The sequence below is a fragment of the Puma concolor genome, chromosome B4, assembly GCF_028749965.1.
Source record: "Puma concolor isolate L17-30 chromosome B4, mPumCon1.1.hap2, whole genome shotgun sequence".
NCBI lineage: Eukaryota > Metazoa > Chordata > Mammalia > Carnivora > Felidae > Puma > Puma concolor.
The window spans coordinates 106409134-106432159 of record NC_141673.1 but is presented as its reverse complement, the minus strand read 5'-3'; the positions used below and the strand labels follow the sequence as shown (position 1 = coordinate 106432159).

General features: G+C 36.6%; 1 protein-coding gene across 15 annotated transcripts in view; it reads right to left on the bottom strand.

The window, feature by feature from the left end:
• The window catches only part of ERC1 (ELKS/RAB6-interacting/CAST family member 1), a 523541-nt gene that overhangs the window by 414186 nt on the left and 86329 nt on the right, over nt 1-23026 (bottom strand). For all 15 annotated transcript variants that reach the window (XM_086714405.1, XM_086714409.1, XM_086714403.1 and 12 more), the window contains exon 3: nt 12354-12770. In XM_086714405.1, coding sequence (XP_086570531.1) covers nt 12354-12770 — 417 coding nt within the window. The remainder of the gene's footprint in view (nt 1-12353; nt 12771-23026) is intronic.

Here is a 23026-nt window from a genome sequence, read left to right as displayed (position 1 = left end):
TTTCTTGCCATGGTATCTAATCTCCCTTCTACATTTGGGGATTCTACATTTTAAGCCAAGAGTCCTCCTTCTGCAAAAGAAGTTAAAAATGCCACCTACTTTTTTCCCCAGCCTTTCCTGCAGTTAAAGCCCAGACACAAGACCTAATCTCCCCAATGAGACACATACATCACTTACTTTGAATCAGAATCTTGTAACAGAAGTAGGGACATGAATAGAGACAATTCTGTCAATGAGTGGCAGAGGCAACAGCCACCTCAAGTTCCCAGTCTCAGGAGTGGCAGATATTCTAAGGGTAGGGAGCAGTGTCAGTGGTGTCAGCCAAACAACCTACCGTGTTTGTGTCCTGCACCAGGAGCACCACTCTCTAGACCAAACCAATAAAGGAACATGATGGATTTGAGGCTATTTTTTGGCTATATAACTTCTGAACTCAGACTCTTCAGCGCTCCTAGAGATTATGGAACCATCATCTCTAGCCTGGATTACAGCAACAGTCTCCCAAAGTTGATCTCCTTAGTAACACAATGGAAGACTGTTACTTTAATTATTTTAATTAATTCTTTCTCGACCTCCCCAAACAATTCATCCATATCACTAATGAATTCCAGGGTGCCAAATCTAGTGGACCCCTTTCTGTCCTCATCTTCCTAGAACTCTCAGAGGCATTCAAAGCAGTGGGGCCACTCCCTCCTATATACACATTTTCTCTTGACTATTATGACACCACACTCTCCTATTTTTCTTTTTCTCCAAGGACTCCTCTATTTCTCTTACAGGTTCCTCCTTCAAAATTAGACCCCTAAATACTATAGTGATCAGGTGACCAGTCCCTAAACTCTCTCCTCTTTTCCATCGAAACTCTCTAATCTTCTACACTGCTTAAAATTCAAATGAAATGCTAGTGAATTCCCAGGCCTGTCCTCTGCTCTGATTTCAAGACTCCTTTATCCAACTGTCCATTTGACATCTCTATTTAGAGGTCTAGTAGATAATTTAACTTTTATTATCTGTAACAAAACTTAATTTTACCTTCCTTAATCTAGCTCTTCATCTGATGAGTGTGACGAGAGGTAAGTCTTCTCCATCTCACTAAACATCACTACCCTCCAGTAGCTCAAGCCAAACACCAGTGTCTCCTTTCATTCTTCCCATATGTTCAAAATTCAGTAGCAGGCAGTGATTGCTCCATCTTCAAAATATTTCTTGAATTATTCCACTGTACTCCATTTCCAGCTCAGTTTAACCCCACATTACTACAACAGCTGTTCATTTCCTTCCATTTCCTCTGTCCACTCTCAAGAGAGCACCAGAGTAGTCTTGATAAAGCATCAACAAACCATGGGAGTTTGGTCTGCTTTGAATCTTTCAACAAGTTTCCCATTCACTTCTCATTCTCTACAAAATCAACATGATCTGACCAAAATGAATAGAAGACTGGCCCTCCTGTTGTACTCATTTTAAACTATTTTAAAATTAGATAAAATGCATGAAATAACTGTTTTCAGACACTGGAAAAAGGCACACTGATCTATGATCCTTGAAAGAATAGAAACAAATGTGATGGCCCAAACCAGCTCTTCAGAATATGATGCAAGGAGAGAAAGCCAAACGGAAAAGAGCAGTCATACAGAGCTCAGAAGACAGATCAATGGATAAGACTCCTAAAGACAGTGAAAATGTGCAGAGCAGAGTATCACAGAGAAGGAAGCTAGCCATAAAAGCAGCAGTATCTAATTTGACAGGGGTCCCCTTGAGTATTTGGCCAAATACTAAGTGTGTACCCACAGGGCAAGACTCCACAACATCAAACAACAACTACTAAGGATAGAACAACTACCCAGAGAGCTATGAATTGAGCAACTACCTGAACTCACATGAGGCTAAGGAAATTTTAGTTCCAAAGGGCCAAAATAAATAAAACATCAGAGGCATTTAACAGAGACACCAGAAAGTCCAACTCTTAGAAGTCGCAATCATCTGATGAGTGTGATGAGAGGTAAGTCTTCTCCATCTCACTAAACAGCACAGCTCTCCCAGTAGCTCAAGCCAAACACCAGTCTCTCCTTTCATTCTTCCCAGATCTTCAAAATTCTCTATATAGAAATTAAGGCCTCTATAGGAAAGGCTATCTAGATAAGCTCTAACAGAATTTAAAAGCAAGTCCTATAAAGATCAAGTTAATCCACAACACTTCATTTAAGGAAGACAGTAAAATCCAGAACACACTAATGCAGGACAAAATCTCAACACGTTAGTTTAGGCCATAATAATTTCTCACCTACACTAAAACAACAAATCCACCGGCTTCCTATGAGCCTCGAGTTTGTACACATTTAACCTATTCTCCACACTATAAATAAGATGACCAACTGGACACACAGCAGATATTTAGTAATATTTATTCAATAAAATGAGTGTACATATAGAAAAATAAAATGAATCCTACTAATTGTAAATAATCTTCATCGATTAATAAAATCCTATAACCTATACATTTCTCATTTGGTATTTCTATATCTACTTGAAAATATTAAAACTGCATTTCCTTGATACCTCACAATTCAGATACTGAACAAATTAATTTTATCTGACTTCTTTCCTATTACCTAATTCCAAATAAGGTCAATTTCCAAATGTTTTATAAAGTTAAATTATAACAATTTTACTTTAAATCCTAGCAACCACATATGCAAAACATAAAGAAAATAGAAATCCATTTGAACAAAAAATCCTCCTTTGCTAAGGAACTAGGCTGCATTTTAAACCATCCACAGGCATAAAGCTTTCCTATTAAGACATTTGAAAACCTATCATTCGTAACAAATTTCCATTCAGAGGCCTGCACATTAAAACTCATTATGAACACATCCTGCAGTCAGTGAGCTGATAAACTCCCCTTTCCAACTGAGTACATCAAGCCTCTGACTCATGCACTGTTAGTAAAGAGACTGGAAATAGAAATGAATGTACTATTCAAATAAATATAAGAACTAGAATGTTCTATTTGCTCACTCTATTTCACTCCATTGGCCTGAAATTTCTCATCCAAAAACAATTAAAGTACAGGTAGAATTATCTGGATCTTGTTACACTGTCAACTGTGGTAAACAACAGAAAATATGTTCATTTTCTCTCATTAATTTACCAGATAATAACTAACCTAGAGTTAGAAAACAAGCAAGTTAGGAATAAATCTTCGTATTTTTCTCTCTTTGGCAGTTTCTTTTAAAAAGTCAACTTTTACTTACACGACTGAGAGAAAGAAGTATTTGTGACTGACAAGTAGTACTTATGTCTGAAATTTCTTTTTTCAAGTTTCAGGTTTTAGCCTCCAGCACCCTTGGTTCAAGGGTAGAAGCTCCAGATTACTTGTGAGGCCCCTTTACAGATTCAATCTTCCATACAAGTTCTGGCTTTAGTGTACTCAAAACACAGAGGAGACAGAAATAAGAAGGGGAGAATAAACGGAAAGAATCCTCACTGTTTTCTGTATCTCTCAGACACCATTGTACTTTAACCCTTTACCACCTCTAGTAATGGCATTATTCTGAGAAAACATCATCTTCTTGTCAAAATAGAAATAGGCCACAAATGACACAAAGAAAAGGGAAGGAATAACCTGAATAAATAAGGTATGCAACTGTCCTCATTTTCCAAAATCACTGCAAAGCAGCAAACTAACTTGGGGCCCCTTTTTCTTTTCAAATTCTTCCTATGCTTTGTCTGTTGTTTCTTTTTTTTCTCTCACTCTCCTCTGCTTATACCTTACAACTGCTAATGATAAAAACAGGCATCCCTCAGATACACTAGTTAGATTCAGAATTCCTATGCTGGAACCTAGTCAAATATTAATACTTTTAACCTCAAACATTTCTGTAAACCTCAACATGATAGAAGTTATACTAACAAGGTTTGTTGACTGAAATATTAAAGAGATAAAAACCAGCATGAATGTATTAATGTTTTAAAACAAATTTATATTTTATTTACCACAATAGCATTTACACTTTTAAAACTGAGAGCACATATAGGTATATAAATAATGTGTTTAGTTGGCCAACAGATAATGTTTGGTAATGCAGATCCGAAAAAGTTCATAGTCAGCTTAGGTGTGTTCTGCCAACAGACTGAGAACCAAAACTGGGTTTTCAAACTATGGTGTCTAACAGAATTACCTGTAAAGCTCTTTAACACTCTGTATGCCTAAACCCCAAGCACAGACCAAGCCAAGTCTTGACTGTAGTTCAATGTTTGTCCACCACATGTCTTCACTATTCTACCAATCAAAGGAAAGGTACTACAGTAAACAATATAAAATCTAACAATAAGTACTCCCACAACAATGTAATTTAGTATAAAGAAAACACAATGCTTAATTTAAATTTATTATTTTCTTCTTTGGCTTTTCTTTGATGGGATTATTTATCTGTTATCTACAGAATAATTTTTATAAACAAAATAGAAAACTAATCACAAATGCTACTGGAATGCTATTTGAATGTTACAGTATTTCATCAAATCTAAGATGCCACTGATTATAATATATACTATTGTTTTATGTACTGGAAAGAAAGGGGGGAAATGCCTCCAAATAAATAATTACACAAAGCTTTATCATCCAGAATTTTTATTTTATACTGACTATAAAGTAGAACTTAGAGTTCTCTTTTACTTATTTAACCATATTTTAACTATATGCCATTTTGAACTGTTTTCATAACTTTCCCCATGCCAGCAACTCTGGTGTCAATGCTGATTCATCACATGATATTACTGATGACATACTGAACAATTAAAGTTAACATGAGAAATACCAACAAAGCTCACACCCTCAACTACAGTGGTAACAAACTGAGCAGCTATGACTGAATGCACAGGCAAACAAATCAGCACCACTACTGCCTTGTTGACAGACTGTAAGATACTGCCAAGGATAAAATTTAACTCAATGCCATATTGCTAAAGTAAGAAAAACTGTGAGTCTTAGGATTGATGAAATACTTTTTCTTTAAAGATGAACACGAAATCCAATAAATAACAAAACCTATGGATATCCTGGTATTGCCAACTCACAATTCTTTTTGACTTCCTTGATCTACTAGTGCAATAATGTGCAAAAGTCATTTCAAGTCACCACTCACCTACCCTAGATTAGAGCTGTTAAGTTATTAGACTTCCTTGTCCACTCTTGACTCTCCCTCCCCTATTTATTTTCCACACGACCAGAGTAAATTGTAAAAAGCTAACCTGATCTTAACATTCCCTTGGTTAAATACTGGAATGGATTTTTCTTGCACTTTGAATATAACTGTTGCATTACCTGCAAGGATCATGAAGGCAAGTGCTTTGTCTCCCAGAGGGCATGTTTTGTTCACTATTTCCCTAGTGCTTTGTACATGCTTAGTGCCAGTAAATATCTGAAGAATGAAAGGAATGGATTTGTCCTTGGATACCTCTTCACCCTGTCATCTGATGCCAGCCTTCACCTTATACAATTTGCTTTTGCCCTCTAGCCTCCTTGTTGCTCCTTCAAAATTCCTTCCCATCAGGCCTTTCGCAACTTTTAACCTTTATTCATGAAACAGTTTTATCCAAATGTTCAGCATGACTTTCTCCTTGTCTTTCCTCAAATCTCCTTACCTCAGGGGCACCTCCTCATAAGAGCTTATCCTATTTACAGAAATCCCCTCCCCCAACAAAATTAGACTCCACCCAATCATGTAGTTTCATCCCATAATTATCAGTTTACTGTCTCCCACTAGATTTTTAAGTTCTAGGAGGGCAGAGACCATGTGGTCTGACATAAAAAAATGTATACCCATGCCCATCCTAGGATCAAATACATATCAAAGGCTCAATAGTTATTTGTTGAATAAATAAAAAAGGAAAAGTGGTGCCTCTAGTCTCTTGGGGCGCCTGGGTGGCGCAGTCGGTTAAAGCGTCCGACTTCAGCCAGGTCACGATCTCGCGGTCCGTGAGTTCGAGCCCCGCGTCAGGCTCTGGGCTGATGGCTCAGAGCCTGGAGCTTTTTTCCGATTCTGTGTCTCCCTCTCTCTCTGCCCCTCCCCCGTTCATGCTCTGTCTCTCTCTGTCTCAAAAATAAATAAAAAACGTTGAAAAAAAAAATTTTTTTAAATAAAATAAAATAAAATAAATAAAAAAAAAAAAAAGAAACAATCTTTATGTATCAGGTTAGCCATACATTAGAAAACTTTACCCCAAATCATCATTTTAACTTTTTGTTAACTGTATTTTCTAACATACACGAATTCTTTTTTTTTATTTTTTATTTTTAGAAAGAGAGCATGCATGAGTGGGGGGCAGGCAAAGAGGGAGACGGAGAGAGGGAGAGAAAGAATCTTAAGCAGTCTCCACACTCAGCATGGAGCCCAAAGTAGGGCTTGATCCCACGACCCTGGGATCATGACCTGAGCTGAAATCAAGAAACGGACACTCAACCAACTGAGCCACCCAGGCACCCCCACAAATTTAATTCTTTAAGGTTCTTCCTACGGCAGTGGAAGATTCTTTCCTCTCTCAAAATTATATTAAAAGCTTTTTACTTACATTTTCTTCTAGTTTTTTATTTTTTATAAAGTAGCTCTTTATTTCATCTAGAATTTGATGTAACTATGTAACTGTTTTCCAAATGGATGGCCACTATTTAAAACATCCATCATATACTTAAAACTGTATTATTTCTGGGATGCCTGGGTGGCTCAGTCAGTTGAGTGTCTGACTCTTGATTTTTGGCTTAGGTTGTGATCCTGGGGTTTTGGAATCGAGCCTGCTTTGGGCTCTGTGCTGAGTGTGGAGCCTGCTTGTGATACTCAGTCTCTCTCCTGCCCTGCTCCCCTGCTCTCTCTCTCTCTCTAAAACAAAGTAAGATTTTTAAAACCATATTATTTCTGGTTTCTATTTTGTTTCATTGATCTAGCTATCCACTGCTGTGCCAGTACATTTTAAGATCACTGGGTTTAAAATACATGTATCATGGGGCACCTGGGTGGCTCAGTTAGTTGGGCATCTGACTTCGGCTCAGGTCATGATCTCACAGTTCATGGATTCGAGTCCCACATCAGGCTCTGTGCTGACAGCTCAGAGCCTGGAGCCTGCTTCAGATTCTATGTTTCCCTCTCTCTCTGCCCCTCCCCGACTCACTTGCTTTCTCTCGCTCTCTCACTCTCTCTCAAAAATAAACATTAAAAAAATTTTTTTTAATAAAAAATAAAGGGCCACCTGGGTGGCTCAGTCAGTTAAGCACCCAACTTCAGCTCAGGTCATGATCTCATGGCTCATGGGATCGAGCCCTGCGTGGGGCTGGGCTGACAGGTGGGAGCCTAGAGCCTGCTTCAGTTTCTGTGTCTCCCTCTCTCTCTGCCCCTCCCCTGCCTGCTCTTGTTCTCTCTTTCTCTCTCTCTCAAAAATAAACATTAAAAAATTAAAAAATAAAATAAAAAATAAAAATAAAATATGTGTATCATGATCTGCTTAAGCAAGTGTTCCTACACTGTTCTTCTGCAAATAAACTACAACATCATTAAGGCATGTTTGAAAATCATTCCCAGTAGGATTACATTAAATTTACAGATCTGGGGTAAGGTGACATCTTTATATTGATGTTCCCATCTACACTATAATGAAAATTTAGCCTTTTCCTCTCCATTACCATTACTGATATTATTTATTACATTTCCTTACCTAATTGTACCATGTAACACACCCAGAATAATGTTAAATACTGATGAACCCAACCATCTTTGACCTCTTTCTAAAAAAAAAAAAAAAAATTTTAACGTTTATTCACTTCTGAGAGACAGAGAGAGACAGAGCATGAGTGGGGAAGGGGCAGAGAGAGAGAGAGGGAGGCACAGAATCCAAATCAGGCTCCAGGCTCTGAGCTGTCAGCACAGAGCCTGACACGGGGCTCAAACTCACAAACTGCAAGATCATGACCTGAGCAGAAGTTGGACACTTAATTGACTGAACCACTCAGGTGCCCCTGACCTCTTTCTAACTTCAGTGGGCATTTCTAGTATCGCACAGTAAGCCTGATGCTGGCTATTAGTTTGAAATGTGGTTATTATATACATTTATTATGTTATTATTTATTTAAATCTTATTTAAAAGTATTCAATTCTTATTTTTAGTTCATTTTGTTTCATTTTCAATCAAAATTCTGTAACATTTTATCTAATATATTTCAGACAGCCATCAAATACCACAAGATTCTCTTTTCCTTTTATCTAATACAAATTGTAACTGTGCATGATAAATTAAGCCATTCTGGCATTGCTGGAATAACCTCCTTTTGGTCAGAGTATTATCCTTTTATCATAATGCTGATTCTATCTGCTAATATTTTATTTATAATATGTATAACTAAACTCATAAGTAAAATTAGTTTTGAGTTTAACTTGTTTTCCAAACTTCATCAGATTTGAGAACCCAGTGGTTTCACTGGGGGGAAAAAAAAACTTGAAATGCTATCCTTCTTTCTGTAAGTTCTAGGTTTAAATTTTTTGGCCTACATTTCAACTTACTCAACTAACATTTCTTGAGTACCCACTGTGTATTTGATAGACACTGGCAAAATAAAGATTTTTTTTAAAAACATGTATCTTTGAGGGCGCCTGGCTGGCTCAGTCAGGGGAGCATGCAACTCTTGATCTCCAGGTTGTGGGTTCGAACCCTATGTTGGGTATAAAGATTACTTAAAAATAAAATCTTTAGGGGCACCTGGGTGGCTCAGTTAAGTGTCTGACTTCAGCTCAGGTCATGATCTCACAGTTCATGAGTTTGAGGCCAGGATCAGGCTCTGTGCTGACAGGTTGGAGCCTGGAGCCTGGTTCAGATTCTGTGTCTCCCTCTCTCTATCTGCCCTCCCCCCCATCATGCTCTCTCTCTCTCTCAAAAATAAATAAGAGGGGCGCCTGGGTGGCGCAGTCGGTTAAGCGCCCGACTTCAGCCAGGTCACGATCTCGCGGTCCGTGAGTTCGAGCCCCGCGTCGGGCTCTGGGCTGATGGCTCGGAGCCTGGAGCCTGTTTCCGATTCTGTGTCTCCCTCTCTCTCTGCCCCTCCCCCGTTCATGCTCTGTCTCTCTCTGTCCCAAAAATAAATAAACATTGAAAAAAAAAAAAATTTAAAAAAAAAAAAAAATAAATAAGAATATTTAATATATATATATATAATAAATAAAATATTTAAAAAATGTATCTTTGATGCAAAAAATGAAGCAAACAATGAAGAAACATACAGGTAAATATAAATATACTATCATAGAATTGGTTCATCTACATTTAAGTATACAGCTACACGAGGAAAACTTCAAAGAACTAAAATTTGGTCTAAGTCTTGAAGGTAAATAGGAGAAACAGAAAAGAGAACTAGAATTCTAAACATTTGTTTCTGAAACAATCATTTCCACCTGCTCTTAAGTAATTTTAATTTGTAAGACTGTGTTTTCCTGTAAGATGATGCTATGTTACTAACAGCAACTAGAATTGTGTGTTGGTATGATTGATAAGGCCTACCTATATTTCTTCCACACTATGTACGTAAGTGGGACTTGATTTTGTAGAGCTTGTTAGTTGAAAAATCAGTCTTATATTCATGTTTTTTTCTACCACTTTTTCAAATTCACCACATCTCTGTTCTCTGCCAGAGTAACAATGTAGCTTTTCACACTCCTTAACTGTTCACCATTTATTAACTCCAAAACTCAAAAGTAAATAGGCATAATAAAAAAAGAATGCAATCTAGCCACTTACGACAACATGGATGGACTTAGAGGGTATTATGCTAAGTGAAATAAGTGAAAGAGACAAATACCATATATTTCACTTATATGTGGAATCTAAAACACAAAATAAATTAACAAAAAGCAGAAAGAGTCTATAGAGGACAAACTGCAAGAGGGGAGATGTGTTGAAGGATAGGCAAAATGGGTAAAGAGGAGTGGGAGATACAGAATGAATAAGTCACAGGGATAAAAGGAGAGCACAAGAAATATAGTCACTGGTACTGTTCTAGCACTGTATGGTGACAGATGGTAGCTATACCTGTAGGGAGTACAGCACAATGTACAGAGGTGTTAAATCACTATACTGTACACTTAAAATTAATGTAATGTTCTGTGTCAACTATACTTCAATTTAAAATGCTTTCAAATAAATAAATGGGCATAGGTTGAAACACTCAGAACAGAAGCACTAAAAACATAACATTCAAAATTCATGATGCTGGGAAACATTTCAGGCTGCATGCTGTGTGAGATTATTACAACTTCTCTAACAAAAGTCTATGGCCAGGCTCTAAGTAATCTCATTAAAATATAAAGTCTTTAATGTAAATTGAAACAAACTCAGGATGTGCCTGTAACATACCAGTTGACTGAAAATTTCCTAAAATATTACAGTCTGATAATTTGAAGAGCCTAAAATGTACATAGCTGCTGATTAATCCTAACAACATGTTATATACACCGCTAGGAAGATAAACTGGTCCAATCACTCTGGAAGATGAGATTATTCAGTTTCAAAAATGTACACACCTTTCAAGCAAATTCATTTCTAGGAATTTATCCTAAAGAAAAAAATTAATGTACAGAGATATATGGTTAAGGATATTCAGCACAGCAGTTTTATACTACTGAAAAATAGTGGTCTAAATTTTCAATATTCAATCAAACGTTATAAATTCATCTGAAATTACAAAACTCTACATATACCTGACAAAAGATGGTCAAATACATTATCAAGAAAAGCATGTGACATTACATTATGCATACCTACACTAACACAGAAGCCACAAGCTGCACATAGATACTTAAATTTAAATTTGATTAATTAAATTTAATTCCAGATTAGTTATAGTGAAATAAAATTTAAGTCAGTTCCTCAGTCACACTAGCCACAATTCAAGAGCTCCATAACCATATGTGACTAGTGGCTACCATAATGAACAAAGCAGATACAGAACATTTCCATCATCACAGAAACTTCTATTAGACAATACTAATGTACAGTATTCTATCTTTTTTAAGAGAAAGAAATACAGAAGGGTGGCGAGCTGGGTGGCTCAGTCAGTAAAGCATCCGAGTCTTGATTTGGGCTCAGGTCATGATCTCACGGTTGTGAGATCAAGCCCTGCATCAGGCTCTGTGCTGGCAGCAAGAGGTCTGTTTGGGGTTCTCTCTTTCTCTCTGCCCCTCTCTCACAATAAATAAATAAATAATTTTTTTAATGCAGAAGGAATGTATACATAATAAAAATGACTGGAAACATATGCATAACAGTTATCAGTAGGTAATGATACCTGGGATTTTAAGTTTTTGCTAATTTTACTACAATAAGCTACCATGAATTTACTATGTAATAAAATCATGTTTTTAAAAAACACTGAATTTCCTCTTTATCAAAAATAAAATGTCCTCACTGTAAATATTTCATATTCCTTACAACAAAAGGAGAAGTTATAGAACTACAAATATAGAAGTATCCTTTTACAGTTACTATTTTGCTGCTTTGGGAATATTCCATGCTTTTAATTCCTTTCCTCATACTTCATTCAGACTGACAGTAACACAATTCTGTGATTTTTTTTCCCTATCCAAATGGGAAAGTTATCTGAAGTCTCTGGCCACATATAGAGAATTACAGCTGTCAATTTTTTTTAATTCAAAGGAAGATGTATTTTTCATTTATGTTTTCTTAAAATGAATCATTACCTAGAAAAGTGAAAGATTATCAACAGTCACAGTGGCCAGCTTAAGTCTGAGTTTCCTCTATAAAAAATAACTGACAGTGTGCTCTATATCATTCTTTCTCACTGTGCCTCCATGGCAGCAAATGATTTTTATTACATATCTTTTAGAGCAAGGCAAGTTTCTATGGCAACCACAGAGCAAACATCCATTACTACTACCAAGGACTATACAAGCACATCTAAACTGAGGTAAACACTTTTTCTCTTAATAATATTCTGAAATTAAACAATAATTAGGTAATCTGATTCTGTTTTTGCTGTGTGTGTCTCTATGAACAAATCAAGAGATGAGTAACAAACTAAGAAAATTCTGTGTCCCTCTAGCAATAAAATGCGTCTACAGAAACCAGATTGGGGGCGGGGGACAGAAAGATCCAGAAATTTATCAAGCCAGTATACATACTAGTCAATGCCATCTCATACAAGAGAGCAAATCAGAAATCAGTGAAGCACTTAAATATCAAAGAAGAAATTCCCTTCGGCCTAACTCAATGGAGTATGTAAATTTATCTAAGCCAAGACGCTGACTAATGCGGGGTGGGAGAGACAATCAGTAAGTCAAGACAACTGAAAAAGCACTCACCTCTCTCAACATACTGTTCTCTTTTTCCTTCTGCTCCAAAAGGCTTTCTAGGTGGTGGACGTGCATCTCTGCCTCTGCCAGTCGTCTTGTTCTCTCATGATCTTCTTCAGTAGCCTTAGCAGAAAGTCCTTTGCTCTGCAACATCTCCAGAAGTTTCTTGATGGATTCATCCCGAGCATTTAGGGTTTGCTTCTGAGTCTCAATACGCAACTCCATTTCCTCCAAAGTCTTTCGAAGAAGAAACAGCTCTTTGGCCTGCCGCTCATGCTCAGCATGTAACCTCTGAAAGTTCTCCTCTGTCAGCTCTGCCACAAAAGGTTCACCAGTCCTACTGCTACTATCTTGCTGAAACAGCTGGTTCAGGTCCCTCTGGATCCGCAATTCATCCTGGAGAGCCTGGATTGTCATTTGCATGTGCTAGAACCAAGACAAAACAGAAAACCCCAAGTCAGCTTCCCTCCTCAAGAAGAAAAAATAAAGCAGACTGGGAAAGTCAGAAAGTAGCTACCAGGGCTCTCAGAACTTGAATTTAACAAATTAGAATTCATGTTATTTTACACTGTCTTAAAATATGATTGAGATAATCTATAAAATGTCAATAATTTAACCTGTATTACTCCCAAAAGGAAACAAGAGAAGTATGGCAGAACTTCACTTTGCATAAGCCATGACAAAATAAAGGCATTGTTCAAAATTAACAGAAATATTCACAGAACTAAAAGGGAGGGGAGGAGAAAGGGGAAATCTACAGGAATACAAACACATCATACAAAAGTTTCACCAAATAATACAAAGGATATCAAAACACAAAATGACTTTTTAAGTAAGTTTACACATTAAATAATACTAACATTTAATGAGTAGCATCTACATGCCACACACTTTTTATGTGTTGATTCATTTAATCTTCATGACATGTGTACTATTAATTTTTTTACTACTTTTTTACTAATTATTATTATTATTCTTACCGATGATGACACTAGTCTTGGAGATTTTTCGCTGTTTATTTTTTTTTAATATTTTTTAATGTTTATTTATTTTTCAGAGAGAGAGAAAGAGTGCAAGTGGGGGAGGATCAGACAGAGAGGGAGACAACAGAATCAGACGCAGGCTCCAGGCTCTGAGTTGTCAGCACAGTGTCCGACACGGGGCTTGGACTCACAAGATGTGAGATCATGACCTGAGCCGAAGTCAGACACCCAACCGACTGAGCCACCCAGGTGCCCACTACTGTTTATTTTTGAGAGAGAGAATGAGAGAGCATGCAAGCCAGCAGGGGAGGGGCAGAGAGAGAGAAGGAGACACAGAATCTACAAACTCCTATCTCCAAACTGTCAGCACAGAGCCTGATATGGGGCGCAAACTTAAGAACTGCGAGATCATGACCTCAGCCAAAGTCTGTCAGGTCTTTTTAAATCTAGAGATTTAAGTAACTTGCCCAAGCTCACACAGTAAATGATGGACCTGTCATTGAAATCAAAGGAATTTTCCCAGCCCACAGAAACTAGTACTACCTGAAGAAAATAACATAACTTGAAGCTTTCATAAGGGGAGGAGAAGGAGTGCCTGGGTGGCTCAGTTGGTTAAGCTCTGACTCTATCTCTGCTCAGGTCTTGATCTCACAGTTTGTGAGTTCAAGCCTAGTGTCAGGCTCAGCACTGACAGCACAGAGCCTGCTTGGGATTCTCTCTCTCTGCCCCTCCCCTGCTCACACTCTTCCGCCACCCTCCCCCGCCCCCCCCCCACCCCGTCAAAATAAATAATTTTTTTTTAAAACTTTAAAAAAAAACCAGGGGGACGGGGAAATACCTCACCATGTGAGCTTTCCATACAGGGAAGGATAATAATATAGGTGAGTAATTAAACAAAGATGTTAATGCAGTTAAATTACAAAATGTTTGAGACAGCATATCTTTAGCCTGTACACCTAATGAAGGTATATGAACCTTTAATCTGAATGGAAAATTTCCAGCACGTTAGACAAAGAATCTAAAAGTATTCACAAGGGGCACCTGGGTGGCGCAGTCAGTTAAGCGTCCGACTTCAGCCAGGTCACGATCTCGCAGTCCGTGAGTTCGAGCCCCGCGTCGGGCTCTGGGCTGATGGCCCGGAGCCCGGAGCCTGGAGCCTGTTTCTGATTTTGTGTCTCCCTCTCTCTCTGCCCCTCCCCCGTTCATGCTCTGTTTCTCTCTTTCCCACAAATAAATAAACGTTGAAAAAAAAATTAAAAAAAAAAATAAATAAAAATAAAAAATAAAATAAAAGTATTCACAAGATTCATATTTTTAGAAATGAAGAAACAACAACAACCAAAATCACTCTTTGTATTAAAGGTTTAAAGACTGGCAGTATGCCATAGTGGAAAGAACACTAACCCACAATCAGAAGACATGACTTTTAGTTCCAGCTCTCACACTAACTGCTATGCAATTTTGGATACAATGCCACTTTCTGCATTTCAGATTCCTCGTATTTAAAATAAGGATTTATATACCTGCACAATTTTTTCACAGAGATTTTAATAATATCATGGAAATCTTTGCAGATTATAAAACATACATTGTTGAAAAATTCTGGCAGGCTACAAAATAGCAGCATAGTAAATATCTCAAATAAATGATCTGGCAAGGATACAAAGATGTATGTACAAAGATACTTATTCTTATTTATAATAGTGACAAAATTAGAAACAACCTAAATAGATATTAATAGGTGATGACTTACAGTAAATGAAAAATGTCCACATAATTTAATACTATACATCCACAAAAAATAACAATGTAGGGGCACCTGGATGGCTCAGTCGGTTAAGTATCCAACTTTGGTCAGGTCAAGATCTCACAGTTCGTGGTTCAAGCCCCGCATCAGGCTCTGTGCTGATAGCTCGGAGCCTGGAGCCTGCTTCTGATTCTGTATCTCCCTCTCTCCCTGCCCCTCTCCTGCTCATGCTCTGTCTCTCAAAAATAAATAAACGTTAAAAAAAATAACAACAACAATATAGATTGGTATTTAGTGATTTAAATCTATCATCACAATATACTGTTTTAAGTGTAAAAAAGCAGACCACACAAGACTAAGTATAGGATGGTCTCAATCTAATTTTTAAAAGTGTATATACATCTAGAGTAAAGTCTAAAAGGATACAAGCAATTAATTACCAATGACTATCTCTGGGTATGAATAGCTTTTACATTTTTTCTTCATACTTTTTTGTACTAGCTAACCATGTAATCCTTTTGTAATTAAAAAAACAACAACAACAAAAACCACCTTTTTACCTAAAAATAAGAGAAACAGATTTCAGAGATAATTGCTTGGGTACAGAAAACCGTGTTCAATTTACTACCACTTTTGTTAAAGAAAGGGAATAATATTTACTATCTACTGTAAGTAAAAAATAAAATATTCTTAAGAAATAAAAATATTTCTGGAAAGTTACACAAGAAATAATTTTTTAAAAAGTAAAACTAGAATAGCTGAAGGACAACTTATAAGAACACTTTATTAGAAATTTATTCTATTCCTCTTGAAATTTTTTTATTCCTCCAGAAATTTTTAATTGAAGTATAATTGACATTGAAATCTTCTTAGTAACAGCTTTATTGAAATATAACTCACATATAATAAAGTTCACCTGTTTTAAGTGTATAATTCAGTTTTCAACATATTAAAAGTTGTACATCAAACACACATATCTAATTCTAGAACACTTCCATCACCCCTTAGTGAAATCCCAGGCCTATTAGCAATCACTTCCCATCTTCCCTCCTCCCAACCTTCCTCTTAAATTTGAACGAAATAGATGTGCTACCCCACTCAAAAATTAAATTTAGGGGTACCTGAGTGGTTCAGTCAGTTAAGCATTCAACTTTGGCTCAGGTCATGATCACCCAGTTCATGGGTTCAAGCCCTGCATCAGGCTCTGTGCTGACAGGAGCCCAGAGCCTGCTTCATATTCTGTGTCTCCCTCTGTCTCTGCCCCTCCCCTGCCTGTACTCGGTCTCTCCGTCAAAAATAAAAAAACATTTTAAAAAAATATTTTTCAATTTAAAAAGGGCGGCTGGGTGGCTCAGTTGGTTAAGCTCAGGTCATGTTCTCACAGTTCTTGGGTTTACATCCCACATCAGGCTCTCTGCTGACAGCTCGGAGCCTAGAGCCTGCTCCAGATTCTGGGTCTCCCTCTCTCTCTCTGCCCCTACCCTGCTTGCACTCTCTCTTTCAGAAATAGATAAAATTAAAAAATAATATAAAAATAAAATAAAAAACAAATTTTTAAAAGTGCTTACAATACTTTTCAAACTTAAAAAAGAATGAAATTCTGACATGCTACAACATGGATGAAACTTGAGGATAATGCTAACTAAACCACAAAAGACAACTATTATATGATTCCACTTAACACGAGGTATCTAGATTAGTCAAACATATGAAGCAGAAAGAACAACAGTGGCTGCCAAAGCCTGGAAAAAGCAGGGGTTGGGGAGGGATGGGAAGTCACTAACAGGTATAGTTTTACAGGATGAAAAGAGTTCTGGAGATGGATGGTGGCAATGTTTGCACAACATAATGTACTTTATGCCAACGAACGATACACTTGAAAAGTAGCTAAGATGGTAGATATAAGATGTATTTTACAGTAATAAAGAAAATGAGGAAAAATGATACCTGCCATAAAATTCCAATTTATGGATATTAAATTATTTATGACTATTGATAAATATTTAGGTTGGTTCTGTTTTCACTATTACAACAGGCACCTTCATATGTATATCTTTGTACATGTATCCAAATTTTTACTGGGGATAAATTCTCAAAGGGGAATTGCTGAATTGGAGGATATGCAATTGTAATTTTGATTATATATTAAAAATTATCTCTAAAAGGGTCTGACACATTTAAACTTCCACCAAACAATATCTGGGAGTCGCCACTTCCCCATATATTTGAAAACTGTAGGTATTTTCTTTTTCTGGCATTTCTTTGATTATAAGCACAGCTAAATACCTATTCACATATCTACTGACACTTTGTATTCCTTCCTTTGTTACTCATCTGTCCTTGTTCTTTGCCCATTTTTTAATTTTCCTAATCCACTTAGGAAAATAACCTTTTGCCTACTGTGTATGTTACAAATATATTTCCAAGTCCGTCATTTTCCTTCTAACAAATTTTATGGTGACTATCATAGAGATTTTTTTTCTTTCAGTGCAAACACATCAACTGTTTATTTCATAATTTCTAGTTTTCCTATTAGGCTTAGCAAGTAGTGAATTTTCAATTCTGGTAATCTTCAAACTTTTGAAAACCACTGCTTTTTTCTTACCAAGAATAAATTTATAATAAGACTATCAGATATTTTAATTCAGGAATAGGATTTTTTTAAATGCATTTAACTTTCAGCATCACATTGTAAAGATTCTTAACAGTTGTTGAACTTCAAAATCTTTAATGAAAGGATGTGTCAAAATGCTAGTAATTCTCTAGAGCTTATTATCAATTCTATTTTCCTTCTTTATATCTGAAAGTCAAAAAACCCAGTTAAAGCCTGAGTGAGGGTAGTATCAGAAGTTAAATTCAACAATGAAACTGATTGGTAGGTACAACTGTTCCTCCTTTTTTGGACATTCATCACCAATTCATTCAGGTTAGGAGAAACAGGTATTGACTACAGCTAATAGCCTCACATATACTTTAGCATTTACAATTTGATTAAATCTGGCATGGCAATTATTTTGACAATATAGAAATTATAACCATTAATGTTATAATTTCAGCTCTGCTTGCACCCATTTATCTACAAAATAGAAATAAAATGATGGTCTGACTGGTAGCCTAGAAAGGTACACAGCAATTTTCTCCACTGAAATAAATCCCCACTTTAGGCTACATTCAAGCTAGCTTTACTTTACAAAAATTCTTGCCAAATTCCTTGGGAGAAGAAAGAAGCAACAGGCTAAGAAACTATGCTACTGTTTCTCCAGCATATTCATACAGATGATAAACTGAGCAAACCTATACATCCCATAGACATTTATAATGATCAACCAAAAAAAAAGACATACTGAATTTAGTGGGAAGACCTCAGTTGTAAGACATTAGGAGAATTTCTATTTGGGAATTCTGCCTCATGACATTCTCCAAATGATCTCCGACTTCTGATATTCCAAATGTTATACCAACACTCAGTAGTCTACCACTTTCACTCTGACATTCAGGTGATCTGGAAAGACTGGAAAAGTAACTGCTTGAATTTTTTTAATTGTTTTTTTGTTTAATGTTTATTTTTGAGAGAGACAGAGACAGAGCGCAAGCAGGGGAGGGGCAGAGAGAGAGTGAGACACAGAATCTGAAGCAGCTCCAGGCTCTGAGCTGTCAGCACAGAGCCTGAAGTGGGGCTTGAACCCACAAACCATTAGATCATGACCTGAGCCAAAGTCAGACACTCAACTGACTGAGCCATCCATGTGCCCCAGTAACTGCTTAAAATTTAATCCAAGGATTGTGCTATTATTATATGACACTGTGCCTCAATGAAATGATAGAGTATTGTGAACAACAGAAATGAAAATTTTTAAATCTCCGACAGAGACTATGACTTCTATTAGGAAAATAATACATCTGAAAAAAATGGCCGAAAAATCACCACAGCCCTTCATATGACATATTTTAGATAAATATCAGAAGCTCCTCTAAGGCATAACTTCCCAAAAATAATCATTAATTTCTTGGAATAACAGAATGCTTTGGTCCAGTTTATCCTGATTTCTAAATTGACAGAATTTTGTAGTCTAGAGCTATTTTTAGTTAGAAAAAAAGAATACAGTAGTCCCCTCTTTATCTACAGGGAATATGTTCCAAGACCTCCAATGGATGCCTAAAACTGTGCATAGTACCAAATCCCATATATACTATGTTTTTTCCTATACATACATACCTATGATAAAATTTATAGATTAGGCATAGTAAAAGATTAACAACAAAGCTAAAATAAAATAGAACATAACAGTATACTAATAAAAATTTATGAGAATGTGGTGTCTCTCCCTTAAAATAATCTCATATTCTGTACTCAACCTTCTTCTGATGATGATGTGACATGATAAAATGCCTACATGACTAAAATGAAGTGAGGTGAACGAGGTAGGCATTGTGAAGCAGTGTTAGGCTACAAGGGACCTTCTAACAAGAAAGTCAGAAGGAAAAATGAGGTCTGCTTCCAGACCACAGGTGACCACCAGTAACTGAAACCACAGGAAACGAAACGATGCAAAGGAGAGACTACTGTATTATGGATACAAAAAGTGATCATCATTTCAAACAATATATCACAGAGAACTCCATGAACTATGTGTCAAGATGACCAGTTAAAAAAAAATACAAGTATAGGGGTGCCTGGGTGGCTCACGAGTTTCTGACTTCGGCTCAGGTCATGATCTCACAGTTTGTGAGTTCGAGCCCCACATCAGGCTCTCCCCTGACAGTGCAGAGCCTGCTTTGGATCCTGTCTTCCTCTCTCTGTCCCCCCCAAAAAAATAAACATTTTAAAAAAATAAAAAATACCAGTATTGCACCCTATTATGTTAAATCAAGAACAATTTATTCTGAAACATGTAAATGTATATATTAAGTAAATTTCATTAATGTAAGATGCAAAAGAGCCCATAATAATTCTTACTGAAGTCATCTGAGTCAAGCTTACAGCTTCCTCAGGCCATTTGAGGTTCTGATCTGTACCGCTACATTACTATATCCCTAACAATAGCACTTACCAGACTAATCTGAAATATATTTGTCTCTGTCTTCAATAAAAACTTTCTAGGACTTTAACGGTTGTCATCTCTTTACTATGAGGTACAGCACAGTGCTCAGTATATTAAGTGCTCAATAAGTTTTTGATGAAAGATTGAGAAAAACAAATTTTGAGAAATTATTTTGAAAGTAACAGCTAGTAAAACATGCAAATCAAGTCCCTGGAAAGCTGTATCTTTCCCCTATAATACAATGATTAACTCATATTCTGTAACAATTCTTTACCAACTAACACAAAAAATTCTATCTTAGGGGTGCCTAGGTGGCTCACTAGGTTAAAGGTCTGACTTCGGCTCAGTTCATAATCTTAGGGTTCATTGGTTCAAAACCTGAGTCAGGCTCTATGCTGACAGCTCAGAGCCTGGAACCTGCTTTGGATTCTGTGTCTCTGTCTCTCTCTACCCCTCTCCTACTCGTTCTCTCTCTCTCTCTCAAAAAATGAATAAAACATTTTTAAAAATGCTATCTTAAATAAAAACTACCCAAAATACGAAACACAATCCTAATAAAAAATTTTAAATATATATTCTGGATTTATTCATGTTTTTTTTTTTTTAATAAAATAATCTCTATACCCAACGTGGGGCTCAAACCCACAACCCTGAGATCAAGAGTCACATGCTCCACTGACTAAGCCAGCCAGGTGTCTCTGGATTTATTCATGTTTGATCCAAAGCAAAGAGAAGCATTTTCAGATAATCAACGTCAACAGGAATCTTTCATAGTTTTAGTACTATACAAAGCACATGGAGTTCTTATCCAAAAATAAAGCTTACAAATTGATAAAACATAATAGTTAAAAAAAAGAACATAATAGTTACTCATCAGCACTACACCCTATTCTAAATTTTAGATTAAGAATAATATTCAAGCCTGGGTGGCTCAGTCAGTTGGGTGCCTGGCTTTGGCTCAGGTCATGATCTCATGGTTGGTTCATGGGTTTGAGCCCCGCATTGGACTCTCTGCTACACAGGACCTGCTTTGGAACCTCTGTCTCCCTCTCTGCCCCTCCCCAGCTCACACTCTCTCTCTCCTTCTCTCAAAAATAAATAAACATTTTTTTTAAAAAGAATATTCAAGACAGAAATGAGACACATACATGTAAGGCACTTAATTCTACATACAAGATATTCAAATGAAGCTTAAGAACCTATCAGAGATGACTATGAGCTAGACTCGTGAATCTTTAATATGAAAAGAAAGTATTTTAATTTCTATCACTTTAGAAGGAAGTCGGTGAGAAATTTAACCAGTCTAAACCTCAGAGACTGAGGAAAAGCCTCTAAGGTAATTCATTTCTTATAATCATCAGTCTACTATTCTTTCAGTTGATTACAAGGATTTATTTTCTGTGCAGCAAAGTATACTGTAAACTATCAACTATTAACCAAACCCAAGTTCTCAGATTAAGATACAACACACCAGAATTCAAATGGTTAATTAAATTACCCTTATGTTACGCTCATTCTCTTCTAAAAAAAGACAAAGAGTGAAGATAATGAACAAGCAATTATACCAGAATTCTACCAACTACTCTCTCCACTACTGAATCCAGGAAAAATGTAGAACCTCTATCTTTATGCTAGTACAACCCAGAATGGAAGTTAAAGAATAAATGAAAATGCTATCAAAATAAGTTGACCCTTGAATGAACAACATGGGTCTGAACAGCATGGGTCCATTTACACACATATTATTTTCAATAAACAGTACAGTAAATACATTATCTCCTCCTCATGATTTTCTTTCTTTTTTTTTTTTTAGGGGACCTCATGATTTTCTTAATAACACTTTCTTTTCATCTAGCTTGCTTTATTGTAAGAATACAGTATATAATACATAATAACATACAAAATATGTGTTAACTGACTCTATGTTATCAGTAAGGCTTCCAGTCAATAGTAGGCTATTAACCGTTAATGGGGGGGGGGGGGCGGCGGGGCGGTGAGGGAGAGTCAAAAGTTACATGCAAATTTTCAACTGTGCAGAGGACAGTGCCCCTAATCCCCACATTCCTCAAAGGTCAACTGTACATTTAATATTTTATGACCTCAGAGATAATCAACAATTCAAGTAACAATAAACTGCTTTTAGTACAAGTCCTAGAATTTCCAAATTGCTTTTAGATACCCAAGCACCATATTATTTATTATTTACCCCTTAACTTCTACTTATGTGATCTCCTCTGCCCTTTCCCTCTTTCACTCCCAGTTTAATCCTATTTGTCCTTTTATTCTAAAAGAAAGACAGAAAGAGGAAAGAAGGAATTGGTGAATGAAGTACAGAAAGAAAGGACAGTATCCCAAACCAGAAATTACAATGGTAAAAATATTATGCTAAGCAATATCAGGATTGAAGAGATTCATTTCACTATAAATGACATCAAAATAACTGAAAAAAAAAAATCTTCAAAGTAAAATCGACCAGCAAAGAGATCCTAGGACAACCACTTCCATTGTATTTAACTTGAGAACACTCAGCAGTAACAATGCAATGGCAGAACTATAAGCAACCAAAAAGATAGTGTTCATTCCAGCAGCATTTCAAGTATCAAACTCACTTCTTTCTTCATTCTCTACAACCCAACAGTTTCAAACACCTGAAACAAAGGTAAATGAAATCCCCAATCTTGGTCACAGAAATACTGGTATATGAATCAAAAAGAAAGAAGAGTAAAGAACAAAGAGTTAAGTGATGCCAATCAGCTATGAAAGTGATATAATCTTGGCAATGCTGCTTTGGAGAATAGATTTTGCTGAATGAATACACACAGAAGGCAAGAAACTTGGCCATCTGAAGGGAGTCCCTGCTGACATTCAGCTGCACACAACGTAAAGCTGACAGGGTCTAATGTCTGTCCC